The 19778-nt window shown below is 45.7% G+C and overlaps 1 protein-coding gene across 1 annotated transcript in view; it reads left to right on the top strand.

The window, feature by feature from the left end:
- The window catches only part of LOC126526150 (fatty acid synthase-like), a 178127-nt gene that overhangs the window by 135232 nt on the left and 23117 nt on the right, over positions 1-19778 (top strand). The window contains exons 15-20 of the mRNA XM_050174098.2: positions 2823-4038; positions 6762-6920; positions 7312-7325; positions 9153-9368; positions 12335-12655; positions 12746-12865. Of these exons, the coding sequence (XP_050030055.2) occupies positions 2823-4038; positions 6762-6920; positions 7312-7325; positions 9153-9368; positions 12335-12655; positions 12746-12865 (2046 nt within the window). The remainder of the gene's footprint in view (positions 1-2822; positions 4039-6761; positions 6921-7311; positions 7326-9152; positions 9369-12334; positions 12656-12745; positions 12866-19778) is intronic.

Genomic DNA, 19778 nt, shown 5'->3' with positions numbered 1-19778 from the left:
CGAGGTCCATCTCTTTCAAAAATATAATAAACTTTGTCCTTTGTGTATATTTAAATATATTGTGCGTGTGCACGATCTTTACAGGGGAAATTTAAAACATTGTTGAAGTGCGAAAATGCGGATAAAGCACCCGCCGCTGGTGATTCTAATGCGGGTGTCCTCCTATTTCCATGATTTGCTGAAATAAAGCCAAAGTATGAATTAAAAGTCATCCACGTCAGTGTCAACAATTATGCAGTAAGCTATTAGCCCCAGGATAATTTCAAATGAGAAGGCCAAGGAAAGTCAAAAGAAACCTCACGTTATGTGAGTGACAAAGCTTTGCTAATGGTTCTTTAGGAGTGTGTGGACGAGGGGGGGGGGGGGGGGGGCGAGGGGGTTTCCGCATTGCTTGGGGAGTGGAGCTCAGAGCCCCCCGTCCCCCCCCGGAAATCTCCGGAGGGGGCTGTGGCTCCGGAGCCCCACCGTCGTCGGCGCCTATGGCCAAGCGTATACGTGACATACAACACGGAGCGCTCGGTCCAAACAGCACGCCGACTGCCTACAGATGGCGCCACTCTATACACGATATGGCGGTGCTCATAAAACATGATCTATAGAGTTGTTAAGCTTGCTAGCCTCTTCATACTGACCTAATAAAACAACCATAGCACCCAGATCAGCGCTGCTAAAATAACTGATTTGAGCACCTATGAAAAATCATCAAGATGCTGTGTTTGCGTCCTGGCTTTTGTACAATGCTCCGGCTAATAAATGCAGCCAGAACTTACGTGGTTTCACGCGAAGCGAACGTTGTTCCTCAGGCGCATTTTTGATTTCTCCCCCGGAAGTAAACTGAAATCTCGATCTTTCTTATATAATATAGGTCAACTATTTGATATTTTTCAATTGGAGCGTTCCGTTTCCAGCCGCAACATTATTACGTAAGCAGAATACGGGAAGTTGCAAATTCTGCACAGTGAAAGGCTGCAAGTGCAAATTGTGCACAGTGAAATTGGATGTAAGTGCACCGCTGAAGCAATGGTGGAAATGCCGCGCGGCTGCTAAGCGAATATGTTGCTTGTTGGTAGCACTTAAACAGCAACCAGGCGCTTATATCTGGTAGTTGTCGTTATTACGAAAATCCCAGCATGCCTCTTCCGAGATCTTCCAGGGTGCTGGTCGATGCCGTAGCCGTCGCTTTACCCCGGAGGTCATGCCAAGGAGCCACGCGTTCAGGTCGCTCATCATTTCCGCCGGCCGGTATTGGCGGCCATTCTTTTTTGCGGTTTCGCTAGCAAAAACGGCTATTTGTGCGTGCTTCTTGAGACACATTCACTCTTATTTCAAACGTAGAAATGTGCGCGATGCCTGCTCTATATTGACGAAATCTTACCTTTGGCTTAGTTTTTTGTGGCCGAAAATATGGTTCTAGTTGGATCTTTAAAGGACGCTTTAGTATAGGAGCCAGCTAGAATTCGGCTTGTTCAAATTAATCTAGAACGCGGACATGCTTTTATCGACTTGAAAGAAATAAGTTGAATTTCTACTGAAATTCTACTGACTGATATATGGAAAATGCTTATTTAATGCAGGAATTATTTACAATTTCGTCTATAATTTCTAGTGAATAAAAAAACAATCAAGAACTTTACAAATCCGTAACCCTGCCCCAAAAGTGGATGTTTATCACATGAACTCGGTAATACATGATATAAATTATATGAAAGATGTTAACCACAAGCGAACCCAGATATCACGAATAATCGGTTAACTTGCAGAATAAAATTGTTTTGATTGATTGGTGGATCGATCGATCGATTGATTGATTGATTGATTGATTGATTGATTGATTGATTGATTGATTGATTGATTGATTGATTGATTGATTGATAACCGTAACGGAACACCTTTGCAAGATTCCAGCGTGCCGCAGTGGTTCTCGTTTTTAGCCTAGCATAACGCGTCTTGATCGTACGCAGACTTAACAGGTGTCCCGATGATAGTAAATATATCTGAACCTCTCGAAGAAAGAATGGCGCCACCGCTCATAGTTTCGAAATGGCAGCTCACCGGAACCGGCGGGGGGCCATTGCGAAACAGCTACGCTTTCCTTTTATACACGACGTTTGCAAGGTAAAGTTGCAGCTAGATGCGGCAACGTGTCGGGAGCAAGAATGAAGATCCTGGAATTCGGATATGTTAACGAGATTGGTGCCAAACGCAGTTGACCCCTTCAGCTCCAGTCTCATTAATTTTGCGCATGTTCAAGGACGAGTTCAAATATAATGAACTACTGAAACAGCTACCGCTTTTCGACGAACTAACTAGGCTCGCAATAAACAGGTTTAACTTCATATGTGATTGATACATGAATTTGTTACATTATTGACACTGGTCTTGCCCAAGTCCTAATTATGTATTATTGGCATATTTCATAGGCCAAATACATCAATTCTGTCTGTTTCAGGTGCACTACAGATGCGGTTCACGGAATTCTGATATTTTCAGTGACTGAGTTGGTACATAGATGTAAACTTGACAATTTAGTTTCTTGAAATGTTCTATTTTTAACAACTTCTAATAAATATTTAAATGTTAACGAAGTCATCTGCTTTTAGGAATGGCTAGATTTCAACCATTGCTTTCAGATCTTAAATATCTCATCGAGTTCCGTGCTATTCTTGAGGAGTAAAAGAATTTTTCCCTTCCCATGCATGACGATGACAGCCCTGGAGCTTAAGCTTCCTCTTAAGCTTGTGGTCGGCTCGCTAAAATGAAATGTTGAGTTTAAGTGCAGGGGGTCGCACGTCAATTACATCGCCTGGATCTTGCTTACGCAGGTGTGGATGCCGTATACAGCCCGCATCTCAACTTGTGCCGCGCCGGCGGCGTTGAAATAGAAGGCCTAAAAGTCAGCAGCGTAGAGCGACGGCCAGTCCAAGAGGTACCAGTCTTGGAACAATATTGCTTTGTTCCTTACCTGGACAACAAAGCCACAAGAATCGAACGAGAGCACTTTGTCCAGGAGTACGTGGACGTGTGTTGTGGCATCACGCAATGCATCCTGCAGTCTTGTGAAGAAAATATCAGCTTTCACAGCATGATGAAAGGATATCATAAAGTGTCAGAAGAATTGCTGAACCTATACATTGAGAACGCTGCATCAAATCACGGCCTAGTACAGCTACTCCTTAATATCCAGAAAGAATGCAACGGTGCTACTTCACTGGCTTCGACGGTGAAGTTAGCACTTCTAGCCTCCAAGAAAGCTCTGGAGGAGGACTTTCTGAACACCAGCCTCCTAGGAGAAGACCCGCTGAGATATCTGCTTGACGTAGTGCTCGAAAATACAAGCTCCTTGAAACTCCACGTGCTAGAGCTGGCGGCTACAGGGAGCGTTACACTCATGGCTCCACGGGTGTTTGCATTGCTTTCCATGTACGATGGGCGTCTGAAGACCGTATACTCAATCGCTCACCCAAGTCCAGACAGCCTAGCTCCCGACCAAGTTCCCGAAGGCACAGAAGTGGTTGGAGCGCAGCCTTCTACCTCTGGGGGAAAATTTCTCCAGGCTGACTTGGTGATTGCTTCCTGCGGCACCACGACCGCTTCTATTGACCTAGTTACATTGGTTGAAGAAGTGCTCTCGCAGTGCAAAGAACATGGCTTCGTTCTCATTTCTCATCGGACAGCACTCACAGCGGCCGAAGCATTATTGTCTAGAGTGAGTGGCGTTTCATTTCAAGTTTACGCGGAGGATTTGACGATAGCAGTGTTTAGAGCCGGCGGATTTCGGTTGGTGGGACTTAAGTCGAACAACGTGTCCACGCTGCTATTGTTCCGAAAAGTGACCATGCCCATCGACATCACCAAACATGCGGTTATCAGACTGCAAAACGTGCGCTTTGGCTGGGTGGAAACGCTGAAGGAGAAACTCCTTGAATATGTCAGCAAATCATCTGTAGAGAAGATCTGGCTGCTCGCCGAAGAAGCCACAAGTGGCATCCTTGGTTTAACCAATTGTCTACGACAGGAGACCGGTGAACGCCTCATAAGGTATGTATATGTAACGTCAAATGCTCAAGCTTCACTGCTGAGCTGATCGTGAAAAATGTGCTTCAAAACAAGAAAGAGTACCTTTAAAATTGCGGTCCATAAAATTTAGGAGGATTTCGTCCGTTATTACAAGCGACCCTGACACAACGCCGATTGCGACGTGTTTCGTTGTCAGGGAATTGATTCAGTAAGTGCGTTCAAAAATCTACTGACAGACGTCTGACCGTGTGCATATACGTAGGAAAACAAGCACGATTGGAAAAGCGAAGCAGGGTACAAGAGAGACCCAAGCTCCGATTTTTATCCACGCCTTCTGGCTTGTAGCACAACTTTCCTATCTAAAACACCCTTCTACCCGACAGGCTCCTCAGGAAATAATCCTACTTGATACACGTAAAACTATCTAAGACTGCGTGTTTTCCAATATACAATATGGTATGGTAGGATATGGAAGTTACTTGGGACATTGGGGTTATGTGATAGGGATGTTATCGGGGCTTTGTGATTAGCAGCACAGCGCCATACCCACCAAACAATATATAAGTGCGTCACCTAGTAAACGTTGAAGAGCTAAAATGTGAGCGCCATCGCAGGTTCTTGCATACGGTTCTATTCAACTTCTTCATTTCATATAGTATAATCACGGTATAGGTTGGAGCAAAATTTACATATTTAAAACACAACATCAAGTACTGTGAAAGGTCTTTAGAACTTCCATAGAATGCCTTCTGACCTAGCAAAGCTGTGTGCACTGTTGCGGCTTCTGGACTTCCTTCCGCTGTTCCGTCCAAGAAGTTTTGAATTTCCTCGCTATTAATTGTCAATGTAGACCATATTCCTGCATTCGCTACATTCAACGGTCGCACAAATGTATCGCAGACTTGTATATTGCAATTCATATAGATAAAATTTTATTAGCTCATACACAGCTTCAACACATCAATATGCAGATTTATATAAAGAAGTTTGGGGTTGAACCCCCCCTCCCCTGTTTACAACAGGTAATGAGGGACAGCGTAGTGGACTGTTTCATATTAATATTCAACACGTGGTGTTCTTTAAAGGGCACACATAGCATGATGCACATATGCTTTCGCGTTCAATGCCCATCTGAATGCAGCCGCCACGGCAGATATCGCTATCGTGGCTTTGTGTTTAGCAGCACAGCGCCATACCCTCTAAACAATATATAAGTGCGTCACCTACTAAACGTTGAAGAATTAAAATGTGAGCGCAATCGCAGATTTCCTGCGGCTTTTCCACTTTTAGTTCTATTGAGATAGCAGTTGGTGGTGGTGGTGATGGTGGTGGTGGTGAATTGTAGCAACAGGCGGGTTTAGCCTGACGATCAAGGCCGGCAATTGCTCCGCCCGAGCGTATCGCACAATACCGCTGAAGGGTTTCACCATACGTCCATCAAACCAGTCTCTCTTAAAAATTTGATAAGGAGGCGTGAAGTTTCTTTGTGGGCTATAACTGATCCCTCGGGAAATATAAGGTGTTGCAGGCACGCATGCGGAAGGTCCTTTTTTTGCAGATTCTTCAGGAGAGCATCCCTTTCGTCTTGGAATTGCTGGCAGGACCACAAGAAGTGCTCAATGTCTCCTGTTTCGTTGCATGTCGTACAGTTTGGAGAATTGGCTCGTCCCGTCTTAAATAACCAGGCCGGCGTATTAGCAGATCCTGTCCTTATTCGTTATAGAAGTGAGGCTTCCTCTCGGTGCAGTCTCTTGGTTACGCAGGGCATATGCGGTGGAAACCAAAGCGATGCAAAGTGATTTCGAATGTCACATTTTTGAACTTGATTACTCTTTGGAACCTTGACTTTGGGAGGATGATAGAGCGCTGCGTATGCAAGCGCATCAGCTTTTTCGTTTCCTGAGATGAAAACCTGAGTAGCCTGAGGTGAGATAGCAGTTATACGGACGCGACGCTCACGACAGAAATGTGCTTAGATAGCAGTTATACGGACACTCCAAGCACATTTCTTTCGTGAGCGTCGCCGTTACCATATAATGTCCAAGGCCGATAAAATTGTTGGTACAGCGACCGCACGCCGGGCCTCTGTGCCGTGAAAGCCATCGGCGACAGAGGCAAGGTCGGCTGTAGGTAGGGAGGGGCGGGGGCCTCGTTCTGCTCCATGTGGCGTGTGTGGGCGCGCATGCCCGGACCACTGTGTCTAGAAAGCCATCTGCGGCGGGAACACAGTACGCCATGTGCTGTGTTTTCGCGGCTTAGTAGGCGTTGACGCGAGGCGCAGCACGATAGTCAGTTCGATCGCTGCTGCTGCCGCTCTACCTCACTCCATCGTTTTTACAGCGAGTTTCAGGGTTCATCGAGTGAGATGTGTTCGTGCTTGTTTGTGCGTGCGTGACACCATGCTTGCTAATTTAGCTAGTAAGCTTATGTTTTCATGTTTATACAACCGATAGAGCTACTGTCCTTACTTTGTATAGCTGTCCACTTATTTTATGTCGCAATCGATTCTTCACCTTTCGGTCAAAACCGCTACCTTTTACGATGGCAAAGGGCATATCAAAGGAAAGCCACCCTTCTAAATCCTTCTGTATTTCATTGTAACCTCGGATATGAGACTAGCATACCCCGGCGGGTTGTCTTCGGTGTTATGTGAAAATTAAAAAATAAAAAGACTACGCGCCACGTAGATGCATACAAGCTGCATTCACGGTGTTCTCGTTTTTTCTTTTTTTTTTGGCGCACAGGTGCGTATTTGACGCCACTGCGAAAGGTCTCAACAGCGTAGTCGACTTCAGTCCTACGAACGCCGCCTACAAAGATGTAATTGAAAACGATCTGGTGATGAACGTCTTCCGCGACGGACAGTGGGGATCCTACAGGCACCGGAACATTGATTGCTGTACGTAGTTCAAATTTGCGTTCCGGTTTTACGAGCTGATTAACATCATACTAAAATAAACTAGATAAAAGATTACGCATAGGCACACGCTACCTATGAAGCTTTGGCAGTTTTATTGACACTTCCGAGATAACAGCGTCTGAAGTGCCACACTCTTCCACGCTATATTTTTTTTTTCTAATCAAATGTTGTTTTTCCTTTAGGGGCTGCTGGTTCACTTTGCAATCGGTGCAAAAACACAATGTGTAAAAGGCAAAGCAATCTCAGTGCCGTGAAGAACATTTGAGAATTTAGGAATAAGGCCCAATGATCCCAAATTCGGAACTGAGTATTCTTCGTCCTTGTCCTAATTTTCTATCTAGCCTTTTTACAATTGTTGTTTACGTGAGCCGCAGCATCCGTTTGTCGCGTTTACCAGGTCATCTCATCTAGAAATTATTTCATTAGCAGAAATCAAAATTAATTTCTGGATGTTTTCTTTCGCTTCGTTGTCTATTGGTTATGCGAACGTAAGTATCAAAAATACATAAAAGAAGACAGAACAAGCGGGACCGCGAAGCCCGATTTTCCTTATCTGCACTTGTGTGATGCAACCAGACAATAAAGCCAAGGTGAGAATATTTATGTGGTATTTTTTAACAGAAAAGTAGCTTAGGTTATTATGCGTCACGCAGGATTAGGTGAGAAGATACAATAGAGACAGGAAAATGATCATTTGCTAAAATTGCTAAATATTGTCAATAGGTTTAGAGAGCCACCGTTACCCAAATAGGTTTAGAGAGCTATCTTCTTCTTTCTGAAAAGCTAAAAAAAAACCTCACTGCATTCAACAAGAGCATTCTCAGCTAGATTCATGTTGGGGCGCAATCATGTACATTGAGCATATATATCCGAAAGAAAGGGTTCGCCTTTGTGTTCCTAGGGCAGGACACGTTAGTTGCACAAGATTTACTGTAATGGTTCATTGCACTTATTGAAATTAGGCTGTTCTTGCTGTTTAAGGAGGAAGCTAAGCCATAGATGTGTATGTGCTGTGGATAGTCTGCACAAGATGACGGTTGATGGTGGCGGGTCTTCCATTCTCCAAGTAGATTCTTAATAAGGTGAAGCCTATTAGCAATTGTAGAATCCCACTCACTCTCCCAATGTGAGATAAAGGCGTTACAAATAGCTCCTATGCTGTCCTTCAGTGTTACTACAGCGAAGCTGTATATCGCTCGCCGATTCGTCCGTCCGTCCATCTGTCGCCTGTGCGCCGATAGCTCCTCCGGCGCAAGCCCATGAACATGCGAGAAAAAAAAGTAGGCGCGCGATTGGCTACGCCAGCAGGGACATTGTTGCGCTTCGTCACAGCCGGACGTCTGCGCAGCAGTGTCCGGCACAGAAATTAGTAGGCCACGCGTCACACGTACTCCTGAGGAGCCGGCAGCTTTCGATCATCAGCGCCGCGAGAAGACGTAAGAACGAGCTCGTCTCCGCTGGGCCGATGCTGCAGCCCGGGCACAAGAACAGGCTTGTGCAGCCGAGCACAAGCAGCAACTGCTTACCGAGGATGCGGCAGCGTCCCAAGCCTTCGTTCAATGAACTGTTAGGATTAACCCAGTGATGAGCACTGGGGCCGCACATTTCAGCTTCGCCAGTTAACCATTTGTACGGAGTGCTCGGGCAGTGATTTTTTTAATAATGTAATTGAATGATTGACTCCCATGCATAACATATTCATCGGCTTTTCAATTGCCAACCATTTCTGGATGGCTTGGCACCCTGAAAACACAGACTCTTAAGAAAAAATGGGGTAAATAAGTGCAACAAATTATAGGTTGAAGGGATAAATAGAAAAGAAAGCGGAAGGGAAAAGAACTAGAAGCAGGATTGTTTTAAACGATTGATTTGTGTTTGCTTCACTTTCATTTTCCAATAAATTCTGAATGACTGATTTTTAAACAATTTCGACATGACTCAAGTTATTCGAGTATGTGAAACATCGAGCTACAGTCTAAAATTTGTTAGTTCGAATAATGAAAACCGAAGTGCACCCAATTTTAGGCTTTAAGTTCCGAAGAAATTGGCGTCTTCTGGTGCACCTGCAGGTCAGTATGATTTCTCCTACATGTGTTAATCTATTGGTGTTTCTGCTTGGTTACTAAACACCGTCAATTACGTTTTCGGAGGATTCTGTGAGTAAAATGAGCCCAGGTCATTCACCTCACTTCGATGTTTCTCCGTGGTCTGGAAGGTGGGGAGGCGAAGACGGCCACGCAGTTTGCCTACCTTGACGTAAGGACACGTGGAAACCTATCGAGCTTGGAGTGGAACGAGTCACCGCTACGCCACATCTCCCCGTGTGATAAAACAGGCACCGAAGGACTGATCTGTGACGTGTACTACGCGCCTGTTAACTTCCGTGACATCATGCTTGCCACTGGTAAAGTGAACCTGGATGACACATTAGGTGAGCGCATGTTAGCTGCCGCGGATCTATGAACCTACAGCGCCAATCAGCGGCGCTACGAATGATGATGATGATGTTTATTGGCACTCGCTTTGAAACCAAGCGGATACAAATAGTCTGGTCACCTAGGCGGCTTCATTCATTTAGCTTTTACTGCACCTATCCTTATGTAGCCTTTTGGCTATCCGATCTCGACGTTAAGTTTCGTATTTAAAATATCCCTCCCTATATTGTACCATTACCTACGGTAGCAATGACACCGGTTCTATTAATCACTGCTTAACCCCCTCCCCCCAACCCTCTAGTCGTCTCTTACGTAACTCGACTGAGGAGGGCCCTATATATCATCTTTATCGGTTTCCCGCTGTATAAATTCCCAAGTCAATGTGTGCTCTTCTGAAATACGCTGCAGCGGGAATCTCAGAGAATTGTCTCAATGGCGAGGTACGGGTGCTCGATCAAAGTCGGCTGTCATTGAGCAGCCGTGGGCGAGGGGTACACACTAGATCGCCGTAGAATGAAAACGCTGCACCATGCGCGGAGCACGAGCGGAGCGATGGAGCATCAGCCGTCGTAGGCGCAGGTTTCTTGTGGCGGAGCTTTGAAACTGATTTAAATCGCTCGATTTTAACAGAGAATGAGCCGTTGCAATTACTGCACTTTTTTTCTTCAAGAAGCGATCGTACGCAGAAACATAGTTGAAGCGGAAGCGCACCCATAGAATCGTTACCTCCTTTCGCCATTCATTTGTGAAGACATAACGGTGTCCAGCTTTTCTGTATACATTCTGTTGCAGATTGTTGCTGTGCCTACGCTGTTTCCCAATTTTTCCATGCAACGGTTAGCTAACGTGTGACCCCCTACAAACTCTTACTGCATCGTGCATTTCATTTCACAAATTTTGAGACATCGACTTTTGGATTTCATTACTATTCAATTACCAGTTCTGAGTCATTAACAGCACAAAAGACACTTTACGATATACGACAACATTGTTTGCACCCTGTGTCCCCATAGGTAGGCCAAAAAACAGCCGGAATCTCGACGACATAGGGCACTGCGAATACAGATACTTTCACAAATTGTTTAATGCCGAAATTAGTGCAGAAGTCAAGGCTGCACGCAAAAATAAAGAGAGCAAGACGAGATTTAGAAATGACTGTACCTCAATAAGCCGAGCTGTGAGCTGATGATACTAGTGTGGTGGGCTTCTCTTCTGTGTAGCCTGCGGCAGGGTGGCTTAGAAGTCCAAGCCCGACACATCATGGAGCAATTGCAAGGCAGACCCGTACTCGGTGGATCCAGCCAGAAGTGTTGTTCGCTGTGCTAGGACTGATCACGTGTTGTGATTCATGTGTCTCTGGTACATGTCCCTCATCCAGTACTTTCTTATTTTCATACCTTCCCTTATCCGCAGTGTAGGGTAGCAAACCTGATTCTGACATCCGGTTAACCTCCCTGTCTTTCCCTTTTCTGATCTCTTTCTCTGCGTTGAAATTACTGTATAGTCGTGAGAAGTACGCTCTTGTGGAAGGCTCACGCACGCGAAAGTTTGCGATAACATTAGGTCTCACTAATGGTGTCTTCGACTAGACCCCTCCATCTTCAGAATCGTAGTGGGGCAAATCACACGTTCTTCCAACTCATAGACCGAGGACAAGCACGCAAGCCGAAACTCGTCGGAGAAAATGGCAGATGCAAAACCACATTACTATAACAAACCTCCGAACTTACCTTACCAATGCTCCGGGCGCTACAGGAAGAAACTGTGTACAGCGCCAGTGGGACGGGGGCCAGCATACAGTAGCCTAGGTTTCCTTGCTTACGGTGAAATCGTCGCCAACAGTGGCGATGCTGTGTCCTGATGACGAGGCGGTGAACGCTCATCTCGACGGCTGCTCCACTGACAGGGCTTGGAGTGCCTGAAAGCGCTCGATGCGGAAAGGCAGCGATCGAGACGAACCAGCCGAATCCAAGGCGCACACTCTTTCGACCAGTTGGACACAACGCTGGTCGCAAGAGTCGTCTAGAGCGTTCCGAATCGACTATCCGAAGATTCCATAGGGGTCACGCACATACTCGCTCACTTATTAATTGCTACAAACCTCTACGAGATGGCACTAGTTACCGTCCTGCCTATGATGGATTCAAAATTTTCTTCGAATCTCACCAGTGTGCGATCAAAAGACGTTGTAGGCGTAAGATCCAGCGAATTTCAACAGTAACAGGCTGTGCTAATACACGTTGTTCAGCAGCATCAAGCATTCGGCCGCGTTAAGGGAGCGCCGCTGCAAGAATGGTGCGGAACAATTTCGATGGCATGGCGTGCGGTTTTTCATTCGAGTCTGTCAGCAAGCATTTCAAGGTGGTAGGAATCAGAGGATAATGAATGACATGAAGTGCAGCCGGCCTTGAAAGGGTTCCCACGAGGCGAGCTCGTAGAATGAGAAGGGCAGCGGGAGCGCGGATGACGATTGAATCAAAATGTTCATTGTCATTCATTAGTTACGTTATTTTGCGAAGCAGTCTGAGGGCAATTTGAGGCTCCGAAAAGAAGTCTGCCATATGTAAAGCCCGCACCCTCTAAAGATCTCTGAAGAAAGGATGGATCTACAAAAGCAAATAGAGCATACCTCTATTTAGCGATCCCTTTTATTATAAAAATAATAATTCTCTTGGTAGATATCTCATCAACTGCGAGTAGTCACGTGTCTAAAGAATATCTGACACATCACATCTGCCGAAACACGAACTCTGCGAAGCATAAAGGAAGAAAGGGCTAACTACACGCCGTAGGAGAGCCGTTCGACCTGCAATAGGCATAATTTTGAAAGTGATGAGCCCGGCCAATCGTATGTTCGCCGGACATTTCCTTGCGAGAAGAAGGCCATCATCGCCAACGTCTTTCTAGATTTAGCGCGATATTTTGCATTCACTGACCCGATTCATTGTTTCAGGTGACAGAGGTGGTGCTGTCGCTTTCCCGGGAATGGAGTTTTCGGGCCGTGACCCGAACGGACGGCGTGTCATGGGTATGGTCAGCGGCAAGTCCATTGCGACCGTTCTCGTTGCCGACCCGATCATGCTGTGGGAAGTTCCCGAATCGTGGACTTTGGAAGAGGCTGCGACAGTTCCTATTGCATATTCGACAGCGTACTACGCCCTAGTGGTACGGGGCGTCATGCAGCCCGGTGAGTCGCTCCTCGTGCATTCTGGAAGCGGAGGCGTCGGGCAGGCAGCCATATCAATCGCCCTCTCCATGGGCTGCACCGTCTTTACCACAGTCGGTGAGTGTAACGTCTTCGGGCAGCAAGCTCAACATAGGAGATGCAATGTTGAGCTTGCTATGTATTTACACCTTCTTGCATGCCTTCCAGGTTCCGAGAAAAAGCGGGACTTCTTGAAGCGCCGCTTTCCACAACTAAATAACCGACACTTTGCAAACTCACGTGACGGGTCATTCGAAGAAAATATCAAGCTGGAAACTGGCGGTCGAGGTCAGTAGAAATTTTTTGGTGCTGAAGGTGAAAATGAAGTTTCTCCTCATTGCAACATTCTCAGCCTGCATGAATTATGCGCCATTGGTGGCGAACGTTAACACACAGCCAAACTTTGTGACATGGTAGCTGCAGTCATAGATCATAAGCTTCACACCAACGCCTATTGCATTAGCCTAGGCTGTCGTCGACCTCCTCGGGGCATTTTATTAAGGGTTGGTACTTTCAAGCACTTCACTGCAATTCGAAAGGCTGAACCTTTGTTCTTGTTGATTTTTGTCTACAACGCGTCATTCACCAAACAACAAAACATAAATATACAAAATATTTAACATAATAATATGTCGATTATTATGGCGCGAGGGCCAGGCATGGCCAAAGAGCGCCAAGACGGTGTTTCGAAAAAGCAAAAGCTTGCTAATAAGACGGTGAAAATGGACTCTTCAAGTGCAAATGCACCACATGGCTGTAAAGGCGTAAAATTTATTGGCTGTTAAAACGCACCTAAAATGTATACTCGCACAAAACTGAAATTCTTCATGAGAAGATACATGCGTCGATGTGGCGGTGATAAGTTATATGAAGGTGAAAGTGTCAAGTCACGTTCTTTTTTTTTCTGCAACTTTAAAAGAACTTACAAGAGCACCGCCGTCTCCATAGTTCCCTTGCGGCTAAGGGCTTGGATGCCAGTGCTGTTTTGCTAAAAATAGCTATCGGAGCAACAGCTTCTATGTAGCAGTGCTGCGAATTATTTTCTCGGACAGAGCATAGTTATACGTACATGTTTAAAAAATGTAAAGAGAGCCTTGGTGTTAACAGCGGTTCACTAGCGAGGAAGAGTGCGGGATGTAGAGGAATATTTCTTTGAAGCATCTGAGAAAAGTGTTGGCGCCTTATGATTTCTGTTGCTCTACATCCCAAAAGGACACGTGTGACAGTAAGTGCCTCATTGCAACATGTGCATGTGGGTGGTTCACCCCCCGGAACCAAGAATTAGTGAGTGGCATATGTGTGACCTTGTCGGAATCTGCACAGTAAAAGCTCCGGCCACCTCGCTCACTGTCCATGCATTATGTTTTTAATTATGGCAGTACAGTGTGCAGTTTATTGTCGGCTATGTTGCCCTAGTCCCGCTTCCACTTTTCTCTAAGTCTCTTTCGCATGTGTGCTTTGAGGTCTGCATATGGGAAGCGGAACTCCTCTACAACATTCAAGAGCTGCCATCAGGGCCGGTATAACAGTGCTGAGGGTCCGGTTCAAGAAAACAAGGGGCACCCCTCCCCCCGCCCCCTCGTCCCGCCTGACCCTCTCGTCATTCTTGAGAGTTGACGCATTTTACCATTCGCTACAAACCCCACATGCCGCATTTACTCGAAGAATCTCCAGAGTGATTAGGAGCATCGCCAGGGCGTCTGCTTTCTCGCAGTAGCGTAAGTGTTTTTATAACATTCTCGAATAAGCAATCATACATATCTTCATTTATGCACGGATCGTTCACTTGTAATCAGGTAATAAATTTACAACTCTGCAGGCAATATCTACTTTTACGTAGGAGAATAACCCCCCGTGGTTGCTCAGTGGCTATGGTGTTGGGCTGCTGAGCACGAGGTCGCGGGATCGAATCTCGGCCACGGCGGCCGCATTTCAATGGGGGCGAAATGCGAAAACACCCGTGCACTTAGATTTAGGTGCACGTTAAAGAACCCCAGGTGGTCGAAATTTCCGGAGTCCCCCACTACGGCGTGCCTCATAATCAGAAAGTGGTTTTGGCACGTAAAACCCCATAATTAATTAACGTAGGAGAAAGAAACACATTCATATTGCACACGCCTCTTCTGCTATTTAGGTGCAGAATTTACTTCTTTTTATTTCTAGTTCTACACAGTGTAGAAAATAGGTTATGTGTTTCGCAGGATTTCAACCTTGAAATGCGGCGTGTGTACGTATTCACATGTTTTATTTTTTCATTCATCTTTTAAGAAAAGAAAGAAAAGTATTTACATATCGACATGCATTTTCGTGCCTCTTGTTGGGACAGTTTGTTGATGAGATCTTCAACATTGACCCTCCTCAGAATCTCCGTGTCCACGCTCAGTAGCGATAAATCGCTGAGGCGGCTGTCAGTCATGGTTGATCGAAGCCTTAGGCCTTAGGTGGGCTGCTTAAGGCCGGAGGGCCCGCTTCATTTGAACCCTTTGAACCTTGGATAATCAGTGCCTGACTGCCACTACAACCTTCCTGTCCGCTTCAATATTGCCTCGTGTGCCTCGATGGCCGATGCCCAGCAAAGTGTGATTTTTGAGTTGGCTTCATACGTCGCGTACAAAGCAGAAAAGAGATCATTTAGGATAGCGTTCTTCGTTCTTCTGTGCGCCATAGGGGCGTTCACAACACTGAGACAGTCTGTCAAAATTATTGCTTTGTTGTGTTGTGCTTGTGCAATGTGATTTACATCAGATAAATTGGTGTAGGCTTCAGCGGCGAAAATTCTCGTGTGCATGTTCATATCTTCGGAGGCAGAGAAAGGTGTCCCGACAGCAGCACTAAAAACTGCAATAGCCGACTTCGAAGAATTCGCATAAAGCTCGGTGCAGCTGTATTTTAAGGCAAACGCCTTAGGTGGCACATCGTAATGGATCATACCTGCAAACAAGCGGCGTCTAGTCCTGTGAGGCAAAAAATATAGTCATCAGGAACGGCTCATACCACCGTAAGCAAGCAAAGATGCAATGGCTGAATATGAACGAATAAACGAAAGAAAGAAAGAAAGAAAGAAAGAAAGAAAGAAAGAAAGAAAGGAAGAAAGAAAGAAAGATGGAACAAAATAAAATTAGACATAAAGAAAGAACGAACGAAGCAACAAAGAAAGAAAGACGGAAAGAAAGAGAGAACAAAAGAAAGAACAAAAGAATTCTTACTGAGTGCATTAGGTGCTCGCATGTGCCGTTTAGCAGGCCGACCTACAGAGCCATGCGTTTACTTCGCACTGCGGTTCTGTATTTCTTGAAAGAAGTGTGATATCTCCAATCGCATAACTTATATTGAATTTGAACGACCGATTCGAAGTAGCCGACGAGCTCTCCAATGGAGCACTCCGCTAGGGCGGAGGCAAACAGAGCGAAATCTGCACACAGGCACTCCCGCCAGAGCAATTCGGCAGGTGGCGCTAGCGCACGTCCGCTTGTGAAAGCACCCAGCATTCCTTGTGTGTTTCGTCGTTTTCGGCCCTTTCGGCTTGAGGTCGCGTGCGCGTTGTGTTTATAAGTTGCTTGTTTCTTTTTAGCCTCCTTCGCTCTAATGCAAGTCACACCGTCTGTAAGTGCACTTCTCTCCGCCGCCGTGATTGTGTGTCGGGCGCATCGGAGATGGAACGAAGCTCGCAATCAGTTCGATGGCAACCACGGAAGTAGAAACTCATACAGACACCCTGAAGTTCCTTCGGAAATGCATTTCATCATCCCAAAGTAAAGGCGCTTCAAATGCGAACTTCCGAAAAGCAGATTTTGTTGCTGTTTTATCCGAACACTGGCGAACGACGTCATCGAAGAAACGTGCTATTTTCGGTCTCTTGGCCGGCGGCTTGACCACTATTTCGAAAGCTTGCTTGAATACACTAGCTTCCGAATCTTCTTCATCGCTTCAGTCCCCGCTGGTCGATTTGAAACTTGAGCTAGATGACTCATCGCTCTTCGCAAGCAGTAAAAGCGTAAGTTGACGATCCGAAGCACCACTCATTCCTTCCGAGAGACCGCGACTCGCGTTCACGGGCGTACGCTCCAGATCGGTACATTGGCTGTGGGTGGCCTGACACCCCCCGACTTCCGCTCGGTTCCGTAAATATTTGCGGAGTAGAGCGTTACTCCGTGGAGTAGATCTAGCGGCGGGGCTGCTCTTCATCCACCAATGAAAGATACGGGAAGCACTGGCCATTAAATAGACTTGCCCTGCAAGTAGCAGAAAAACTACTACCGAAGGTGCTCCGAATCTTCCATTCGAATACAACATTATTTCACTACAACGTGTGCAGCAGACCTTCGTATTCACGTGCTTCAGGGTATTTATATAGTATTTGTGGCTCCGGAGTCTTTATCTTCAGTTCCTGAAAGGATGTGTCAGAGTCTATGCAACGCCATTTCCAGGGTGATGATTGTGGGGTTGAGAGCGGCAATCCATTCTCAGAAGGAGGGGCATTCATGGTAATTGCCATGTTCTTAACACGGATTGAAAACGGTGGAGTATATTTCTGTAAGTTAGAAAAGATAGTTTCCCTTGAGTAATCAGTTATTGTTCGATAGCAGGAATGTGTTGGGTTTGCGTGTACCACTAAGAAGTATTTGAAACTCGAAAGAGACCATTCCATGTGAAGCGACCATTCATTGGATTAAACATAGGGGCTTGGAATCGGCGTAGTCCTGAAAGCACCTGTTACCAGGCAAATTCCTACGCTGTGGGTAATGTCGATCATATTCAACGCGCTCTTAGGAGCTGATACACAATCGAACAATGCTCTATACGGGATGCTATAAGGCTCTCGCACAGGTATACAAGTCATTTTCTGCGACTACCCAAATCTGTGTGTCACTACCCCAACCTGTGTGGAACAAAATATTGGGTATTTTCATCATTCTTACGCACTTTTCCTTCAGATGTACTTTAATGGAGGGAAAAAGGTAAGCTTATAGTCTAGTATAGCTCTTAGGAACTTATGCTATGTCTTCACACCAAACACTTGTCCGCGTAGCTCAATCAGAGGCTTTAACGCCAGAACACGCATTCTAGAGGATAAAACACAAATTCATTTTTACACATTGAATTTAAAGCCAGCTTCATCCGTCCATTTGGACAACCGGTTCAGATAAAGTTGGACTTCCCTTTCACAAATGGCAAGGTTACAAGATTTAAATCCGATTTGCAGGCCGTTAAAGCATATAGAGTTAAACATGGGGTGATGCAGCGGTCCACGTAGTGTATTAATTTTGACAATGAAAAGAGTGCAGTTTAGCACACATCCTTTGGGCCTTCCTGTTTTCTGCACACACTGTTTCGACAGTGTTCCACCTACTTTCACGCGAAAAGTACGTTTTCACCGGTAGCTTGCAGTCACATTGAGTATATTTCCTCGGATGCCCATCGCGCTAATATCTTTCAATATGTCGTAGCGCCATGTGGTATCATTCAGATATTCCATGTCAAGGAAAACTGGCAAGAAATGTCTGTGTACGAAAGCGTCCCGTATGTTTGCTTCGATGTGCACTAGATCGTAGGTGGTAAATCTGCCTGCCTGAATCCATATTGGTGTGGATCAAAAAATTTGTTCGGTTCTAAGAAGTGCAGTGCTCGACAATTAGCCAGTAATTCAGACATCACAAATTCAACTGGTAACTGCGATCGGCCTGTAACTTCTTTAGGAGAGACCGATCTTTTCCTTCATTATGAATGGGAATCACACCAGCTTCCTTTCATGCTGAGGGGATGTAACCTTCAGACTAAATTCTGTTAGAGTGAAAGGAGGAGAATGTGTGTTTCGGGGCTCCAGTGTTTAATCATGTAGCGAGCATGACATGATCCTGGTGTGGGCCTGTTGCAGAATGTTATAGAAGCTTTCAGCTCTGCCATGTTTAAAGGGCGATTGTACAGTTCATTTGGTGCACATCTACAGTCTATCGGCTTGCGTTCAGACACGGCTTTATATCGCATTCGACCGGCGGAATCTACCGGTCGATTTCCGCCGGATGGGTCAGCCCGGAGGATGCCGTCTATATGAAACGAAAACCAGAGACATATGTTGCCTCTCACAAGGGGTCTTAAGCGTCCAAACACCAGGCATTGGCTCAGCCCCCAGGATCCTCTTTTCCCCGAATATGCCTATGCTGCGCAAGGCTATACGCGGGAGGGTCCAATACTCATGTGCTCGATTAAGTGTTGTCGCAACGCACTAAAAACTGCTGACACGGGCGCCTCGGTGGGGTATACGAAGTATTGAGCCTAGTACAAAGTTGTTTTGATGGTTCGGCTAGATACAAATAGAACTCAACCAATCTTCTATGTAACAGTAGACATGGACGGTAATGCTGCGAATATCAATAAGAAGGGCAAGGATGGTAAGGTCAATACTACTTGCTTCCTTGAAATGTCCAATGTCTTCTCAAGTGGGCCATGAGTTTTTTGTCGTTAGTAGTGTATCTAGGTCACATCAATAATAAAAACAGATGCTCGTTGAGCACACGTGTACGCCACCTACCATCATGTTCACGCCTAATGTCGAGTTCCTCATAAACACCAAGAGATAACTAACCGATGTATTCACCCCGTAAAGCACTTTATGAAAGCCTTAAAAAGCTCTTCCACTGAACGGCGCGTAATGTGATTGGCCCACAATGATTGTTTGTCTTCAAAAGAACGCTGCGTTCAAGGTACTTTCTCTCTTTAGTTTTCCTCGCTACTCGCGAGATCACACCTGCAGTAGGCTTCGCATGCGGTAATAGCGGTATGCGTATTTTAATGCAGTTACAGCTAATGAATGTTAACCCTCGAGGTCACAGTCAACTATTCTGCTTGTCACCGTGGCACCTCATTTCGTCGCTTCTATAGTCTACAAGTATAGAAAATTTACTCTAACCCCCACAACCAGCGGAATACGCAGCACGAAGATAGTATTCAGAATCTAAGATAATGCGCAGCACGCTCGACACTTTTCAACTGACCATGTGCTACACTCATACAAGAGAGCGCGCACAAACCATATGATAACTTCAAGCAGCTATTAGTGACGCCAGAGTATGCAGAATGTATAACAGAAATCCATGCTCACCAACTTGCGGGAGTGCTTTGCCACTTGCATAGTCTGCACTTTCTGAAACAGTGCTTTCTAAATTACCACCGAGCAAGCGCCTCGACAACTGGTTGGAGGGAG

This window comes from Dermacentor andersoni, chromosome 8, assembly GCF_023375885.2.
Source record: "Dermacentor andersoni chromosome 8, qqDerAnde1_hic_scaffold, whole genome shotgun sequence".
NCBI lineage: Eukaryota > Metazoa > Arthropoda > Arachnida > Ixodida > Ixodidae > Dermacentor > Dermacentor andersoni.
This window is presented reverse-complemented; position numbering and strand designations above follow the sequence as displayed.